An 18,485-nucleotide genomic window follows, 5' to 3' on the forward strand; every position below is an offset into this window, starting at 1 on the left:
CCCTACTCTAGCATTAAACTTTTCTTCTCTAATTGAACAAGTTAACTGAAGAAGTATATAATGTAGTATCAATTTATTTTTTTAATCTTATCCATTATGCCACTTTGTTCCAGAAAGTCTTTAAGAGTGGTTAGAGAAAAAATGCCAAATCCCAAACCAAATTGTTCCATTTATCCCTTTGGTTCTTTTGGTGACCTTCTGTCAGTACTGACGATCAGTGTGAAAGACTTTTGGAAAAGTTTTCCTGGTACTAATAACAGCATTTCCTGAAGCATCTTATATCCTGGTTCACAACAAATGATCTGTCAACGCCCATAGGCCACTTTTACCCCCGGATCCAGCATGGATTTGTTCAACCTTGAAATCAGTCACTTAGGCCCTCACCTGGGTACACAACAAGGTAGCTAGTTACCCAGCATGTGTCCTGGCTAAATAAAATCACAGCTGCTTCCCGTCTGAAGTGCTCAGCGGTACAGCACAAAGATTAAGAGCAGGAGCTCTGGAGTCTGTCTGTCTGAGTTTGAATCTGGCCACAACTCTGACCAATTATGTGATCTTGGACAAGCTACTTAACCTCTCTATGCCTCACCTGTCTTATCAGTAAAAAAGCAGTAATAATGGTACTTACCTCACGGGTTTGTTGTGTGGAATTAGTGAATTATGTAAAGCACTTAGAACAGCGGCTGGCACATGGTAAGAATCAACAAACGATAGCTCTTACATTCTATATTTTTGTATTTTTAGTTAAAACAAGTGGGTACAATAAGAAATATTTTTCTCTATATTTTTAGGTAAGAAAAGTGGGTATAATAAAAAATTAAAGGCAGGCTGGTCATTTTTAGAAGAAACTTTATTTACAAAACCGTAACTCAGTCTGCTTTGGTATTGCTATTGACAAAATGCCTACAGCTGAGATCTTAGCTAAGGCGCTACATTGCTTTTAGCTTTACATAAAACCAGAATCCGCCACTATCCCAGTTTCCTATTCCTGTGTGGCTCTGAATGCAGCTTTACAAAAGCAAAAATCTTTATAACGTACAGCGGCTTAAGTGAACCACTTTAGGTTTTTTCCCTTCTATTTAAGGGTTGGGACTGAGACTACTCATCCAAAAGTTGCTATTTACAGAGAACGTCCAGGAGAATGGGGTAAGAAAGATGGAGGTTTATTTGGTTTTCATAATACAAGATCCATATGACTTAAGAAGAATGTTAAATAAATAATATTGCTAAATAGTATATATTGATAATTTCCCAACAAATTCATTTATCTAACACCATGTTGAGGAATCAAGAGGACTCCTGTATACATTTTCAAGTTTTAATTTTTTCTATTTGCTGATTCACAAAATGTTGCTCCATATTAAAGTAGTTATCACCAATATGATATATGATAAGCAGTACTCATGGAAACTAACAGCCCATTTTTAAAAATTCCCTGTTGAGCTTTAATTCCCAGTTGAGTTTCACATATGTATGCATGGTTACATGCAAGTGTGGGTACTAATGCCCCTTATTCAAGAATGTAAAATTAATAATATCTGGCATCTAATGTAAGAAAAACTCCCCTAGATTGGGAGATAGCTGAGTGACACGTGAAAGAATCTTCTTCTATCTGATTTTTTAGAATACACCTATACTGGGCAGAGGGATGGAGAGACAGGACGAAGTAGAAGTGAAAGAAGAGAACTACATTGGCTCAGATTAAACTCAGGTAATTAATATGAGACAGCAAATAAATAAAACAACAAATGCCCCATTTTTGTTTTCCAAAAAGAGAAGTCACTGGCAAATCCTTACTAACAATTTTAAAGTTGATCTATTAATATATATGCTAAATAGGAAAAAGTTTGAATATCATATATATATCATAATTCCATTCATCTAATACACTCCTCTGCTGACACATCTAACATGTCTTCATCTGTATTCTCTTCTATCTCTGGCAAGTTGCCCCAAAGTAGGAAGTTTGTACCTGAAAATAAAAGGTCATAGAATTATTTGGTGCTGACTACTGTTACAACTCAGAAAACGATACAGGAAACATTATAGGTTAAGATTCTGATATTAAACCATAGTGTTAGCAGTAAAGAGAAAAGCTATTTAAGAATGTACCACAAATAAAATTATCTAATATTATTAATCTAGAATAGAAACATTCTTTAAACTCTTTAAGTCAGGGCTTGAATTCTAGAATCTTTGAACTCAAAAGGATTTCAGGAGTCCATTTATTCAAACCCTGCCTCTAGCTACGTTATACCATAGTCACTCTATACTGATAATTCTCAAATCTAATGATTCTTAAGAATGGAGATCTCACAAGACCCTTTTAGATTAAGTATCTCTGGAGGGTGCAGCGAAAAGGCCTCAAGAAGTCTCCTTATCTCCCCAACAAGTTTGGAAGTAGCTGGTACCTTATTTGATTTTAAAAAAGTAAGGTTTTGGAGCCAGTAATCCTGGATATAGGTGGATTTTAGGCTAGAGGGTATCAAGATAGTACTGCAAACTTTAGAACCAGGTTGTAGTGTCAATATAATAGGCAAAACAACAATCTAAAACCTCACTGTGAAAGGACAGTCAGATTTCATATTGAAGAATCCTGCACTGGTATATAGTACAAGACCACATGTACGGTGAAGGACAATGAGATGGTTTATTCTGGGCACAAACTATATTACAACTTGGAAATGCTAAATTGAAAAAAAAATACCATTATTAACTGACCTCTAGCAGAACCAATAAAGTTCAACAAGAAAACGAATCTCAAGCTGTCCCGTCATCAATGTGGGCGCAAGGAGGACTCAGCAACTCCACTCACATGGTGGAGTGGAATGAGCCAGGGTTTGGAGATTTGGTTTGAAACCAGTTTCCACCACTCCCAGTACACCATGGATGTACTTACTACTTTTACTACAAATGTATGCAACCACAGACAATGTATATTATTGTTTTGTGTATTTAACTTTTTTACAGTAAGGTATTATATACTACACGTATCTTTTCCAGTTTGCTTTTTCATTCAATATTATGTTTTTGAGATTTACCTAGGTCCATATATGTAGGCTCAGCTCATTTAGTTCATTTCTTTTCATTTTTTTAGACTATTCCTCTGTATGAATTAAAAAAATACATATATATTGCAAATATGCCCTATCACTCATCCTTTCCTCTAACTGCCCACTTTGCACAGGTGCCCAAGGAGACACGTACAAGGACATGCACTATTGCACTGTTGAAACAGTGGAAACCATCAACTATCTCCCTTGGGTGAGATACTAGAATCTAATCAGGCAAGAAGTTAGCATCTATTTTATACTGGTGGGGATATAGATGTTGATCATATTATTTTCTGTAATTTTTTTTGTGTTTGAATTGTTTATAATAAAAAATATTTTTCCCCAAGAATGAATGATGTTCTGCTTCTGGTAACATGGCATTGGAGAGGTGACAAGACAGTCAGGAATTACTAGGCCAAAATCCAAGGGACAATTAGAACCCACAAAGTTGAATAGAGTGTTGAAGTCAATTGCCCTTGGGGACATCTGCCAGTCTGAGGGATTCTGAATTGTTCCCCAAGCTTCGTCAGGAAACCAGGTCTACATGTGAAGGCTAGCCTAGAACATAGACTTCTTGGGCCCTTTGTGTCTAAACATTCTAGAATTTTATTAAAGCTTGTGAATGTATTCCTTTGATGCTGTTGATTCAGGTGGCTCAAGGACAGTTCCAAGGCCATGAGAAACCCTGTTTCATACCAACCATCTAGAAAACGTTGCTTTAAATCACAATATTAGGGTTACAAAGAAGTTTGATATTCTTGGAGTCAATGCTTAGAGACGTGAGTAGCTCGGCACAATTGGTTCAAAGGAGGAAAAATAAACTAAAAGATTGGATCTGACAGAAGCAGCACCTTCCTTTCTCTGTTAGGAAGGGAGGAAGGAAATCCTGTGATACATCTGTTTCTCATGGATTAGATTCAATGCAAATGGAAGAATGCTGGGCTTTTATCTTTGAAAAATTGACCAATATTAAAAAGTAAATCAAAATGGAAAAATCTCCACCCTGTGTTTTGAATTCTTTGAAGCAGGAAAAATAGTATCAAAGCAGAAACTTCCTTTAATGTGTCCCATGAGCAGCACAAATATAACACTGGAGGCCTAAATTAGGAGGCTCTATCTCAGTTAGGGGAGTTCAGATAATGGCCTTCCTCAAAAACGGCCTTCTTAACCTTCTACAGTCTTCAATTAAAGTCCCCAAATGAAGGGTTAAGAGCCACAATTGAATGCCAGGTGATAAAAAAATTCGGAGTCTATAAAATCCCAAGCATAATTGGAGGGTTCAAAGACCCTGACAACGTAGCTTACAAATTCATGAACTTTTGGTCTGTGAAGGCAAATCATACTCTTAAAAAAAGGAATATATTTTAAGTTCTGAAAAGGACTAAAGCGTACATTTAAAAACCTGAGAGTGTTAGTGCCAACTTGGATTGTCAAATTCTGTAAACTGGTTCTGTAAACTAAAGTTTAGTAAATTTCAGTTCCCACCAAAAAAGTCCCACTGAAAGTCAACTTGGTCTGTTGTGTAAATAGATATTGGACATTGAGAAGATGTGTCCTGTAACAAAATCGAACAGCTCCAGACAATCTAAAAATATATTATATAAATATCCCTTAAGAATTGGCTGTTTATTTTCCTACTAAATAATTAGTATAACATATTGGTATTAAATATTTCTCTTGACTAAAATTCCATCATAATTTATTAATATAGATGTCAAAATGTCTATTTTTTTCCTGAAGCAATATCACCAAATACAGACGTTATCTAGTCATCCCCCTCCCTACTCCCCACAGCGCCTGCCTCCCTTCCTTGCCTTTCTTACACTTACACACACACACACACACACACACACACACACACACACACAATTGACTATCAAATCTAAAATCTTCCAAAATTCCCTGGGGTCATAATATGTATCAAGACAGCAACTTAAAACAATTGAAATATTAATTTAAGAAGGCCATGATATCTAGCCAAGTTTGAGGCTCACATACAATGATGAAAATAGAAATGGCAATGAATTTTGGCTAGTAGTTTCCATAAGTGAATGTTTGGGATAAAAGTATTGAAGTTTTACTCTAGTGGATCCAACCCAGGTAAGAAGGTCTCAGAGAGAATCCTGAAATAATCTACTGGGAGTTTCACTCAGGTATTGATAGACAAATGTCAAGGGAATGTCTGAGTCAATTGTCTCTTACCGGTAGAGTCTAGTCTGTTAATGTCATAAACTGCCTGGCTGTGAAACATCCAGAAGTGTCCGTTGTTGCAGGAAAGAAGGCAGGAACAACATGGAACAATCACATGATAACCTACAATGTTCCCACTAAAAAAAAAAGTAAATATTATTAGGTACCATCTAATACCTAGGTACCAAGTAATAACTGCCATGTAAGCATTTCCATGTGCTAATGTAAGTAGACAGATCATATAAAGACCTCATTTCCTCCTAACAACCTCCATTGCTGGGATCTTTGGGATGGGAGTTACTCTGATAATTGTTACAGTTCTGTCAAGTGGGAAAATAGTCTTTAAGTGAAATAATACTAACACATTCTCCATTTCTTTGCTAGTATTATTTTATGCATTCTTCCTTCAGAAGCTAGCTTTTAGATGCCACAAGGTTGTGATTTGTTCTGTAAAGCACCCAAAATTGATGTGCTGTACAGACAAAATATATTAAATAAACTTAGATCTGTGGGCAAAAGGCTGGTGCTATCCCCAGCGGCAAGTTGGGTTCTTACATGTTATAGTTCCATGCCAGCACCTAAAAACTGTTTCAACAGATGGAGGAGTAGGAAGACAGCATGAGCCCCTGCAAACCAAACGCAAGCTGGCTCGTCTAATTTTAGTTTCAGTGTTTTTGAAGGAATTCAGAAATCAAGCAAATCCACAGAGAAATCTAGAGAAAGTTGCAATAGTTTTTCCCGTCTTCAGGATTATTCATCTGATTATAAGTACCTCACTCTTCTACAGATTTTTTTTCCAATCTGGTCACTATTAAATAGGTGAATATCCAGGAATATTTTAGCTAGTTTAAAAAGTAGCTAGTACTTTTTAAAAAAATGACAATATGAACTGCTTATACCTTGAGTCGTAAAAATTCTTCTTATAGTTTGTTCCCGCCCTGTGAAATGTGGGAGTCAGTCATTTTTGTGAGGCCCTAGAAAAATACTATAAAAGGTACCAGCCCACCTAAAATACGTCTTCTAATCATAATCTGCCTGAAAGGCAAACAAATGAAAAGTGAGACTTGTTCTTGGACTAGGACTTACAGTTATTTATAAGACTATATTGTGAGAGTAAATTCTATGTCTTTAATTACTACCCATATTCATTCAATGATTCAAGCACTCATTCAACTAATGTTTATTGAGCATCTACTATGTGTCAGGTATTGTTCCAGGTGCCAGGAACACAGCAATGGACAAAGTCCTTATTCTCATGGAGCTGACATTCTAGGAGGGACACATCAGATCATTTGCTCCCTTGTTAAAACCACTTCAACAGCTTCTCATTGGCCAAAAATGAAAACAAAAAAACTTTCATACCAAGGTCTAGATCTGCGCTATCCAAAATGTGGCTACTGAGCGCTCGAAATTTGGCCAGCCTGAGCCGCACTGTGCTGCACGTACAAACATACACCAGATTTCAACGACCAAGAGTAAAAAAGAGAAGGTGAAATATTTCATTAACAATTTTTTATGTTAGTTACATGTTGAAATGATAATATTTGGGATATATTGGGTTAAATAAAATATATGATACAAATTAATTTCACCTGTTTCTTTTCACTTTTTAAAGTGTGGTCACTATTACACATGTGGCTTGCAGCTTTCTGTTAAGCAACGCTGCTCTAGATTACCCAGCTTCTCACTACACCCCTACACTACTCACACTACTCTCCCCCAATGCGCACGTCTCGGCCACACTAGCCATCATCTTTTTATTCCTTGAAGACGTTAAGCTTCTTCTTGCCTTTGGAGCAATTCCCACTCTATTCAATGTCTTATTTATTTAAATATCTTATTGATTGATTGACTGTCTTCCCACTAGAATATATTGTTCAAAGGCTAGTGGATTTTGTCTTGTTTATTGCTTTGTTTCCAGCCCCTATAACAATGACTAGCACATGTTAGGACCTCAATATATAGTCTGAATGAATGAAATGAAACAGTCATTAGCACACAAGAAGAGTTTGCTAATTTAAATTATTGGAATTATAATTTATACTCCAAATCCCATTTAAATGAGGAAATTTCAACTTCCTTCTCTCTAAAATGGGACTAATAACACTCAAATCTGTCTACCTCTCAAAAGATAATAGTAATAGTTTTCATCTGTGTTGTAATTTATAGTTTATCAAGCCTTTTAACATTCATAATTCATTTAATCTTCACAACTCTATAAGATAAACACAAAAGATTTTTTTAATTTCTATCTTAAGAAGTTTTTATCTTCTTAAGATATAAATTAAGTAAGAAAACAGAGGCTCTGAGGTGTAGAGGTGTGAGGAGCTTACTCAAGATCACACAGAGAATAAGGGCAGGCTAGGGCTCAAAGTGGATTTTTATGACTGTAAATCCAAGTGTTTCTTCCCCTTAAACTACACTGCCTTTTCCTGAAAATTAAAGCAGATATTTGTCAATGCACTTTGAAACATTGCAAAATCATATACAAATGTAAAATGTCACAAGACCCATTTAAAAAATAGCTCTAAATGACAAATGGTTTTCCGAAGGCTCATTGCCTGGGTTGTAACCAGCGCTCGATGCAGCCCACTGAACCCTTCTCTGTGCTTGGGTGTCGACATCCATCTCCCAGACCCAGCGCCACCTAGAAGACTGCCACCAATTACCATTTTAAACATGCGATGTCCTTCAGTTTACATTTGCAGATTTCAGTGAAATAGCATCTTCCAATGAAGTCTACTGCACTGGAGAGGGAAAAGTGTAGAGACAGTCAAATGTGCCTTTTAAAAAACTGTGGTAAAAAACATATAACATAAAATTTACTAACGACCGTTTTTAAACGTACAGTTAAGTGTTAAATGTATTCACATTGTTGTGCAACGAACCTCCAGACCTTTTTCTTCCTGCAAAACCGAAACCCTATACCTATTAAACAACAACTCCCCGTTTCCCTCTTTCCCCAGCCCCTGGAAATCACCATTCTACTTTCTGTTTCTATGAATTTGACTACTTTAGATACTACATATAAGAGGAATCAGACAGTATTTGCCTTTTTGTGATTGGCCTATTTCACTTAGCCTATTGTCCTCAGGGTCCATCCATGTTATAGCATGTGACAGGATATCCTTGTTTTTTAAGGCTGAATAATATTTCATTTTATGCATATACCACATTTTGTTTATTCATTCATCTGCTGATGGACATTTGGGCTGCTTCCACTTCTTGGTGGGCAAATATCTCTTCTAGATCCTGCACTGACTTCTTTTGGATATATACCCAGGGGTGGGATTGCTGGATCGTATGATAATTCTAATTTCTTTCTTTCTTCTGTTTTTATTTTTGCTTGAAGAAGATGGGCCCCGAGCCAACATCTGTGCCAATCTTCCTCTATTTTGTATGTGGGACGCAGCCACAGCATGGCTTGACGAGTGGTGTCTAGGTCCAGGCTTGGGATCCAAACTGACAAACCCTGGGCCACTGAAGCAGAGTGCCCGAACTTAACCACTACGCCACTGGGCCAGCCACTAATTTCAATCTTTCGAGGAACTGCCATGCTATTTTCCACAGCAGCAGCAGCACTTTGCATTCCCACCAACAGTGCCCAAAGGCTCCAACTTTTCCAGATGCTTGCCCTCAGACGCACTTTTGACTGTGAGTTGGCATGAATTTTGGAGACCCAGAGAGCTGAAAGAGACTCTAAAGTAGACTACAGCATATTTTGTTAGAGCCAGTTAATGTTTGTGAGATCACCATAAATATGACACGCCTTCCATTGAAAAAACCTTATGTGTTCACTGGTTCACGCACGTCTTGGCACACTGATGCACGACCGTTAGGACCCCTGCAAGGAGGAGGAGACACCAGGAAAGATCTGACTGCGTTCTAGCCTCCGTCTCAGCCCTCCTTATGACTGTCCTTCTATTTACAACTTCTGCACAGGCCAAAGGTTAACGTGGAAAGTTTGTGTATGCGCACTAAAAAGCAAAAGCGCTAGACAAGGCATGGACTTTTGCAATAACGGGTTCTAGACCTGCTGCCTGGTGCTTTTTCTTCTTGCAGCACACACGCACTCAGAGGAACTTGACACGTTAACCCGTTTATCTCCGCAGTGAATGAGAGCCTTTGGCTTTGCCACCAGGCACCACCACACTTCACCAAGTCAGAAAAGATTTCGAGGGAGGAAGAGTCCAGAGCTTTGAGTATATTTAAAAAATGTTTAAAGTTTCTACTATTATCATGAAATCCGCTTTAAAGGGTTACGGCTCTTAGCCTGCCCCTCTGGTCTGTGTCCAAAGAACAGCTGTCCATCCATATTTTGGATAAGCAATCACTCTTTGCTTAGTGATAAGGTTTCAATAAAGAGCTAAATCTTGAAAATCATGGAAGGTACACACAGGCTGGCTACGAAAAGAGAAAGCACCTTTTAGAACAAGGAAACGCTATATTGGAGTCAAGTAAAATGGTTCTTTTTCCAAATAGGTAGCAAATTCTTAAGGACTCTACACCCGAACACGGACTTTAAAAGGATTTAATTATGCAAACGACCGCACAATACCCAAAGTAGAGTGTGGGAGATAGACGGCGTCAGGGCTAAGTCTGGTTCCTCCCCTGAAAACCTGCGTCTCTCGTTCAGGAGAGAGATCCGGGGGAAGGAGCGGGGCCGCGGCCGGACACCGGATCTGATCCCACGCCCCGGAGCAGATCGCGACGGGGAACCGCACGCTGTCGCTGTGAAACGGAGCCGGGGTCGGGGGCCCGACGGTGGCGGCCACAGGGCTGCAGCCGGCCCGCGCGTCCCCTCGGCGCCGACCGCCCCGGCCACACCGCAGGCTCGTCCTGACGCCCGCCCGCCCAGTTACCGCCCCGGGGGTCACCGACGGAGGGGAGTGGCTGGAACACCACGACGACCGCCCCCTGCCTCCCAGAGGCCGGGAGGCCGCCGCGGGACTTACTCGGTGGGCGGGATGTCGGTGGAGAAGAGGTCCACGTCGGTGTCGGCCAGCAGCACGGCCTTCATGCCCCTGGCGCTGAGCACCTGCGCGCAGAACCTGCAGCGCAGGACGCACACGCGGCGCTCCCGGAACCCGCGGCTGCCGGCCGACATGGCGCCGCGCGGGGCCGGCCTCGCGGCCCGCGGACGGGGCAGGGGACGCGCTCCCTTCGGTCTTCCCGGGGGAGGGCGAACGCGTATTGACTGAGCGCGAGCGGGGAGCGGCCAGCTCGGCTTTCCCGGCTCTTGGGAGGGAGCGGGGCCGGGCCGCTCCGCACTGCGCGGCTCGCCCGCGCGGCCTCGGGTGCGGGCTGCCGCTCTCGCGGGCCTCCCTCGGGGCGCCCCGACTCCAGCTGGACCGCGGCCCGAGCGTCCGCCACGCCCGCCCGTCCGTCGGTTCTCCTCGGGCTCCCGGCCCCGCCTCCGCTCGCCGCCGCCCGCAGCCCCCCGGCCGCGGCGGGGCTCCGCGCGCTTCCCCTCACGTCCCTCCCCTCAGGTCTCTCCCCGGGCGGCCGCGGCGGTGGCGCGCGGCACAGAGGTCGCGTTTTGGGCTCAGGCGCGTTGGGGTCTCTGTCAGCGAACAGGTCGCTTTTCGTCCCTCTTCCGCTCTCTCTGCCTTTCCGACCGGCAGGCAGTTTGAATTGCCAGCGCCGCGCAGCGATTGGGAGAACTAGAGCTCGCCCACGGCCCGCATTGGCAGGCTCCGGAGCCTCCCTCTGACGAGACCTCAGCGGCCGGGAGCCTGCACGCCCCGCCCCAGTAACGGTGCCGAGACCAGCTCGGCTCTCCGATTGGCTGAGCTTGGCCCCGCCCTCGATCTCATTGGCCGGAGCCGGGAGGTCCGGGCGAACCCTAACTCCCGCCCTAGTGACAGCAGCAAGGCACGCCCTTTGCACTTCTTATTGGAAGAAGTTCTACAGTCCCCGCCGGCCTCTACTCTCTATTGGCTAAAATTCTCCGCAACGCCCCTCCGCTCTACCCCGGTCCAATTGGTCGTGCCTTCTCTCAAGAGTTTGTGTTTGGTTACTGGTTCCGTCTTAATCCCGCCCATCAATTCCACTTTAGGGTTCGGCTACCCGGGGAGGAGCTCGCTCTGTGGCCACGCCTCGGGGGTGCTGGTCACGCCTCCAAGTTTCACCAGCCCCTCCTCCTCATTCCTGGCTTCTGGGATAGGCTGTTCCTATTGGCTACAGGCCCCATCGGTCGATAGAAAGCGGGTGGTGATTGGCAAGGGGGTGGGCTCTGCTTCCCGGCGGGGTCTTGCGGAGTTGGCGGAGGCTCCTCAGGGGACTAGGGGACCGATCTGCGTAGAAGCGGGTGGCGGGGAAGAGAGGGGAGGAGACCTCTGAGTGGGAAGCGGAGCCGGGGGCCTGGGACCCGTCGCGTCAGAGCCAGGTAAAGGCTCCTTCCCTCTCCCCTTTTTCCTTCCCTGCCGCCGGGCTGGAGCCCCGACTGAACAAACCCAGTTCGGGGCGGGAAGGAGAGAGCGCGGATGCTGCTGGCGGAATCCCTCAGACCCCCTCCCCCCGACCTGCTCCAAATCTCCCCGCACAGCCCATAATACTTCTCCGGACTGCATCTCTCCGCCCTTCCCGCACAGCCCGGACGCTGCTTTGGCTCCGTGCCGCCGCGCAGCCCGCACCCAGGCCCCTCTCCAGGTCCTTTGCACACGGGCAGCCTTGGTCCACTTTTGGGCAGCCGTCGTAGGCATCGCCCGTCACCACCGGCTGCCCTCTTCCCCTGTCTCCACGCCCTGGCGGACGGCGGGTTACAGTCCTGGACCCAGAAGGATGGGTGTTCCTCTCTGCTTCCGGGGCTCTTCCCGGTCCCGGCCCCCGACTCGCCCCGAAGGGCTCCCCTGCACGCTCTCGGTTCCCAGACCCATATCTGGGTCTCCAGAGTTGCTAACATCCTTGTGCTCCATGTAACATCGCGGCCCACGGTAGTCTCTTAGCTCCCCCTCACCCCTAGGTAATGCTCCCTTGCCCTCTCCCGCCCCCACAGTTTGTGCAGAGTCTCAGTTATCCCCGGCTCCCGTGCAGCCCCGGGACCCCACCTCGCAGCCCCTCCCCGCTTCCTGCCCGCCTGCGCTCCAGGCCGCCTCGGCTCCCTCTTCCTCCCTGGGCGCTGCCGTTCCTTGGGCGCGGGAAGTGGAAGACACAGCGGGAGCCCCCTTCTCCCAGCGTGGAGAGGGAAAGGGGCGACCAAGGCGGAGGGTCGCGCCTGCGGCACGCCGGGGAGCCAGACCCCGGCTCTGCGCTCCCGCCCGCTTCCCTCCAGGGCCTGGGCCGGGCGGGATCTCTTGGGGCACCTTCTGGTGCGGGAGTCGGGACCGCGACCCTCACAGACCTTCCTTTCCTCCGCCCCCAGCCTGGGATTGGGTGCGGTATCTGGAATCTCTAGGCTTGGATGACAAAAAATATAGGGGATGGCATTTAGAGTGACTCCCGTCCCTGGCTTGGGGGAGGCGATGGCTGCCTTCCGCCCCCCTCCCCCTGGTTTTCCCGACTCCGACCCTCGCCTGTAACCCATTTCCTGCTTCTGCCGACCACATTGTTTTCCTGGATGTGTCCCGTGCCGAGCAGGCTTTTTCCTGCAGATCTCCTGCCCCCAACCCCCCAACATTTGGCTGCCAAGAGAAGCTAGTAACCAAAAACAAAACAACTGGGAGGAGGGGCGGGAGGGGAAGAAAAGTTGTGCCCGGGTGGCTTGTCCCTCCCCGGCTTTGATCCCCTTTGATGTCCAGGGAGTTGCCCCAGCCGGGGTCAGGGGCCGCGTCGGAGTCAGGGCCCGGAGGGCTCCCTCCGGCTGGCCGCTGCCCAGCGCTGGCAGGGCTCGGGAGGCCGCCGAGGTGCCGCAGTCCCCGCCCGGAGCCCCGCGTTCCCGCCGCAGTCCCCACCCGAAGCCCGCGCAGGCGGCTGCTCCAAAGTGTTTTCTTTCAGCCTTAAAACAAAATCCGGAGGGAGCTTCCTTCCTCTCCACCTCGCCGGGCCGGGCTCTGCCGGCCCAGAGGCGTTTGGCCGAGATGAATGGGCCCAGGCCGGGCTCAGGACGATGTCCCCTACCCCACCCTTGTCGCGATTAGGATCTGCGCTGGAGCTGATCGCCCCCTCCCCTTTTCCTTGCATTTACAGGCAAGTGAACCGGAGCAAACGACTTCCGATCCAGTCCGCGCTGCTGCGGCTCCCGTTTGGGATTTGATTTGCAGCATCTTCGAGCCTGTGCAACAAAAAACCGCGAAGCACGCCCAGCCCTCCCCCGGCACCCCGATACGCACCCACTCCCTCCCGGGGACACAGCTGGGCGCGTCCACACCCGGCACCCCCACACCATGTTGTGCGGAAGGACTTCCACTCCCCGCCTGTGTCGTTGATGTCAGACCCCAGGCCAGCCTCCGGGCGCTGCAGTTCTCCCGGCTAATGCTGAGGCTGCGGCTCCGGCTCTAGCACGGGAACCAGCCGCCGCCGCGCCCGGCCCCAGCGCCCACCGTCTGCATGTGCCCGCCGTAGCCGCCTGCCCAGCCCGCAGCCCGCGCTCCCCGGAGCGCTGGAGACCACCGCGGGGGGCCCCTTCTGCCCGCGGGAGAAGCAGCCTTGGAGGTATTGATTTTGGTGGTTGGATTTTTCCCGTGGATCTATCAATTCACAATTCGAATTTGGAAGAAAGAAGGAAAACATGACGTCTCCAGCCAAATTCAAAAAGGATAAGGAGATCATAGCAGAGTACGATACTCAGGTCAAAGGTAAGGGCTTTGAAAAATAGCATAATGCATATGCTCTGTGGACCATTGAGGCTTGTATTTCCACCCTGATTTGCAGGATGTTCGTTTCTTTGGGTGGAGCAGGTAGGGGCAGGCTGACCCCAGAGCTGGTTTCATAGGTGAGCCTGAGCCTCGGAGGGATGGGCAGTGCCAGGGACCACATGCTTGGGAAAGGAAATTTCGTAATGGGCTTTAGGGTCGTCTCAGTAGGGCTCGCCATTATTTTGGCAGCCCTTTCCCCAAGGCTGGATAGGGTGGGGGGAGGGGCAGGAGGCTCTTGGAGAGAGAAAGAGCCTCTGGGTGTCTGGGTCAGGTTTCCTTGAAGGACAACTGAAATCTGACAGGTGTTTGGGAATTTATTTCAGAGGTCGAAGAGGAGTCCAGGCAGAGAAAGGCAACCTTGAGAACGTGTACCATTTGGAGAGCCCTGAGGGAGGGTTTTTTTTTTTCCTGATGCACTATGTATCAAAACATGACATTTGCTACGGCATTGCACACAGAAAGTCTGTGGCCACCTTGGGTGCACCGTGTACCTGCCTGGTCTCTGGTCGTTCTGCTTTCTCTGGGAGATCGGAGAACGGAAAGAATAAGGTCACTCACAGCCCGTCTCTGCCCTCACCTAAACCTGAATGGAGTTAAAATGTTAAGGTTGCTGGGTGGTGCTGATTCTGGAGAATGGGAAGACATAATTGTTTAACCCTTCTGGGTTTTCGCCCTCTGCTCCAGAATGCATGCTTTTAAAGGCCCACTTCCCTTCTTGCAGAAATGCAAAGGGTAAAGCAAAATGTGGACCTGGAGAAACCAAGTGACCTGTCTACACATCTAGTTGACTGCTTGACCTGGCGTGGGAATCAGAACCCCTTCCCAGATAGCCTTTTTTTTAACCATTGATTCCCACAGGAGGGGTTCCCGCCTGTTCAAGAGCCCCAGCACGTGTTTGTGCGAGGCACTGTCCCTTCCTGGCCAGTCACTGGGAAGAGCCATGTAGCTCTAGCCCATTGAGACCTCAGCTGGGGAGTGGGAGAGGTGGGTGGCCTTGAATGTTACACCACATGGTTGGAGCTCTGGGTTTTCCTTTGTTTCAGAGTGCAGAGCGAGGGGCCCCTCCTTCTTTCCCTGCACCAATGCAAGGAGACCTTTCCTGTCATAGAGGACTTGGGAAGGGCCATGTCTCCCTTCTGAGATTGTCTGGGTGGGGGTAGGGATAGAGCCTGAAATGGGCAGCTGCCTTATCTCTTGGAAGATTGGAAGGTGGTTCGAAGTCCCCATTGTTGCCTGTAGGATCTTTTTAATGTCATCAGCATGGTCAATGCTGGAGGTGCCCTGAGGGACCTTCTGTCCACTTGGCTGCAAATACTGGTGGGCTTATTACAGAGATGGAGGAGTTGACTGATGGATAGCTTCAGTTGAACTGGGATTGGGAGAGGTGTGGTTGTGAGTTATAATTGAGGTCTTGGCCTCTAGTCAGTGTTCATAAGCTGGGCCTGTTTTTGTAAACAATAAGCCACTGGCCTCTGTGTCCTGTCCAAACGCACTGCATTCTGCTCCTGGAATCCCCCCTGCAGTTTTCACCAGATATGTCATTCTTTTTTTTGTACATATCCTATTCTTAACTGTTGCCATAGGGAGCGTTAATAACTTTGACTTTCCCAGATTCTCTCTAGAAGCACACTGTTTGACTAAGGTGCAAAGTGATTTTACAGGCTTATTTTTTGGAAGGTTCAGGGCTGATAGGTGTTAATAGAACCGTATCTGCTGATTTCTTATTGGTGAGGGATTTCTCCTGAGTGTCTCAAAATTAAACCCTTCGTGTATTTACAAACATTGCTCATTGAGATGATGTAATGCGGTTGGCTATTTGGGGTTGCTCTTCAACCTGAACACGACGGGGCTGTTTTGCTTTGCTCAGATATTTTTCATTGACACTATTCAAGACCATAGAATTTTATAGGTGGCCAAGCACGATGTCTTACTCAGAGAAGGTGCCCGCTGAATGCTTATGAAACTGATTTGAATGGTGTAGTCCCTCATTTTACAGCTGAGGAGAGTACAGAGAAATGAAGAGGCTGTCCAAGGTCACACAGCTAGGTGGTGGTAGATTTGAAACTAGAAGCAGGTTACTGACTCCCAATTCTCTATTCTATTCAATTTGTATTTACTATGAAACATTGTCTGACTGGAGTAGGAAAAAAAATCACTAAGAAGCCAAAATCTGTCAATGAATAATAGTAACAATAATGATAATAACAGGTTCCATTTTGGGTGCTCATTATGTTCCAGCCTGTCCCAAGTGCTTTATATGAATTGTCTCGTTTAATCCCCACATCAGCCCAGGGGGTGGATGTAATTTCACCCTCCATTCACCACATGGAGAAACTGAGGTTTCCCCTGGTCACAGAGCCACATCAAGGCAGCTTGACTCCATTCCTTTAACTATCAACTACTGATTGAGTGCCTTCTATGTGACCTGGGGGCTGGCAGTGTAGCAGTGAACAAGACGCAGTCCCCTCCCTCACGGAGCTTACATCCTAGAACCCATGCTCTCCGGGGAAGAGCACAGAACTTGGAGACAAACGGTTCTGGGTTGGCTCTGCTACCCCACTATGTGGAAGCCTTCGTCAGAATTATTATGAATTTCAGCTTTTTATGTATTATATGGGACTCATAGTGCTGCCAGCTTTCTTTCTCTTACAGATGCCAAGATAAAAAAGAAAATTGTGGGACTGGCCTGTTGGCGTAGTGGTTAAGTTCATGTGCTCTGCTTCCATGGCCTGGGGTTCGTGGGTTTGGATCCTGGGTGCAGATCCACACACTCGCTCATCAAGCCATGCTGTGGCAGTGTCCCACATATAAAATGGAGGAAAATTGGCACAGATGTTAGCTCAGTGACAATCTTCCTTGTGCAAAAAGAGGAAGATTGGCAGTGATGTTAGCTCAGGGCCAATCTTCCTCACCAAAAAAAAAAAAGGGGGGGGGAGAAAAAGAAAGAAAGAAAAAGAAAATTGCTATTTTGGCCTAATGGTTAAGAGTGCATGTTTTTGAGTCAAAAGGATCCAGGTTTAAATCTCAGTTCTGCCACTTGCTTGCCTTGCACCTTAAGTAAGTTACTTGACTTGTTTAAGCCTCAGTTTCCTAACCTGGAAAATAGGCAAAATAATATGCATTTCCTAAGGAAGTTTTGAGGATTCAGTGAGCTAGTATATAAAAATCATTTAGCATAGCGTCTGGCACTTGTAAGCGCTCAATAATGGTACGGTCTACTCCTCTGTTCCTGAGCCTGCCTTCCTCGTTGCTGAGTTAGGCTGACCGTTAAGGCTGCAGTTGTCTATTTCTGTCTAAAATGCTAGCTGTTAACTGATGGGAAACAAGTCTAGGAATGAAGCTGGAGTGTTAGTTTAAGTTCCTCCAGTACTAGCAAAAGGTATCTTGGATCAGACACTGAAAACCTCTTTTCCCTTTCTGTAACACCAACCGGTAACTGTCTAATCAGTGACCACTGCTGCCCTGTATGCCTCTGACCAGAGTCCTGGGTCCTTCTGTTTGGTCAGAATGATTTGAGTCGATCACGTGGGCTCTAAATGGACTTGGTGGGACCCTGTCCATTCTGTGGTTTTTGCCTCCCTTTACGCCACGTGCTCACGTGTGCCCTGAAGGACTTCTGGGGCCGCAGCCCCCGCCCTACCCCAGTATGGTTTCTGAGGGGCGCGCCTCCTTAGTCAGCCTGCCTTCTAGCCACCTTCTTAAAAACCGTCATTGTTTCTGGTTTGTGGGTGTTCAGATTCTTTTGAAAGTTCATGCCTCTCAGTGTCTGACTCGAAAGCAATAATATTCTTAGTACTTTTACATAGTTCTTTCTTATTTACAAAGCACTTTCATTTACATTAATCTCTGGAAATTCTTGACAGCCCTGTTCCAATTCCCGGTCGTAAGTTGAGGCCTTTTGGCCTCTAGCCTAGTAGCTTCTTTTGGGATTGGAGCAGCCAAAGGTGGGAAGGTGTGAGCATGGCTGCCAGGGGCGAGAAGCTGGGCGGCGTCTGGGTGGATTCACATTGCTTACGCGTCCCAGTTGTCCGGTCCTTGTTCAAGGCCCTCTTTCCTTTACCCTCTCCATACCTAGAGTTTTTGTAGTCCCACAGAAAGCTTGAGATTGACAGTTAATGCAAATATTCAGGGAGGAATCCTCTGGAACAGAGTGGCACTGTGTGCTGAGCAGTCAAATTCTCTTTCTTGAGAACATTAGGGGTCTTGTCTTTTTTTTTTTCCTGTCTTAGAAGAACAGTGTGTGTGCACCACAGAGTCGAGAAGTGAAATTTTGTAATTTCCATCTGGAGCATTTTGATAGAAAAGGCTCAGGCCTTTGCCTGGATCAGTTTAACCCTTTCAGGACCCTTTGCGAGCAGGAGATGATATTTAAAACTCAAGACACACTGTGTGTGCACACGCACTTGGGAATGCGGATTGCTGGTATTTGAACAAGCTTGTTCCCCGG

The 18,485-nt window shown here is 46.5% G+C and overlaps 2 protein-coding genes across 12 annotated transcripts in view; one reads left to right on the forward strand and one right to left on the reverse strand.

Moving 5' to 3' along the window:
• Nucleotides 1-868: 868 nt before the first annotated feature.
• FAM72A (family with sequence similarity 72 member A) lies at nucleotides 869-10,719 on the reverse strand. The gene is made up of 4 exons (XM_046680850.1): nucleotides 10,199-10,719; nucleotides 7,913-7,990; nucleotides 5,256-5,380; nucleotides 869-1,972 (listed from the first exon to the last, which is right to left on the reverse strand). Exons 1-4 carry the CDS (start codon nucleotides 10,348-10,350, stop codon nucleotides 1,878-1,880), a joined length of 450 nt encoding a protein of 149 aa, XP_046536806.1. The 5' UTR covers nucleotides 10,351-10,719; the 3' UTR covers nucleotides 869-1,877.
• A 780-nt stretch (nucleotides 10,720-11,499) lies between these two features.
• The window catches only part of SRGAP2 (SLIT-ROBO Rho GTPase activating protein 2), a 236,592-nt gene continuing 229,606 nt past the window's right edge, over nucleotides 11,500-18,485 (forward strand). For all 11 annotated transcript variants that reach the window (XM_046680828.1, XM_046680830.1, XM_046680832.1 and 8 more), the window contains exons 1-2: nucleotides 11,500-11,631; nucleotides 13,371-13,978. In XM_046680828.1, the coding sequence (XP_046536784.1) occupies nucleotides 13,912-13,978 (67 nt within the window). In that variant the 5' untranslated portion in view covers nucleotides 11,500-11,631; nucleotides 13,371-13,911. The remainder of the gene's footprint in view (nucleotides 11,632-13,370; nucleotides 13,979-18,485) is intronic.

The sequence above is a fragment of the Equus quagga genome, chromosome 13 (genome assembly GCF_021613505.1).
Source record: "Equus quagga isolate Etosha38 chromosome 13, UCLA_HA_Equagga_1.0, whole genome shotgun sequence".
Lineage (NCBI taxonomy): Eukaryota > Metazoa > Chordata > Mammalia > Perissodactyla > Equidae > Equus > Equus quagga.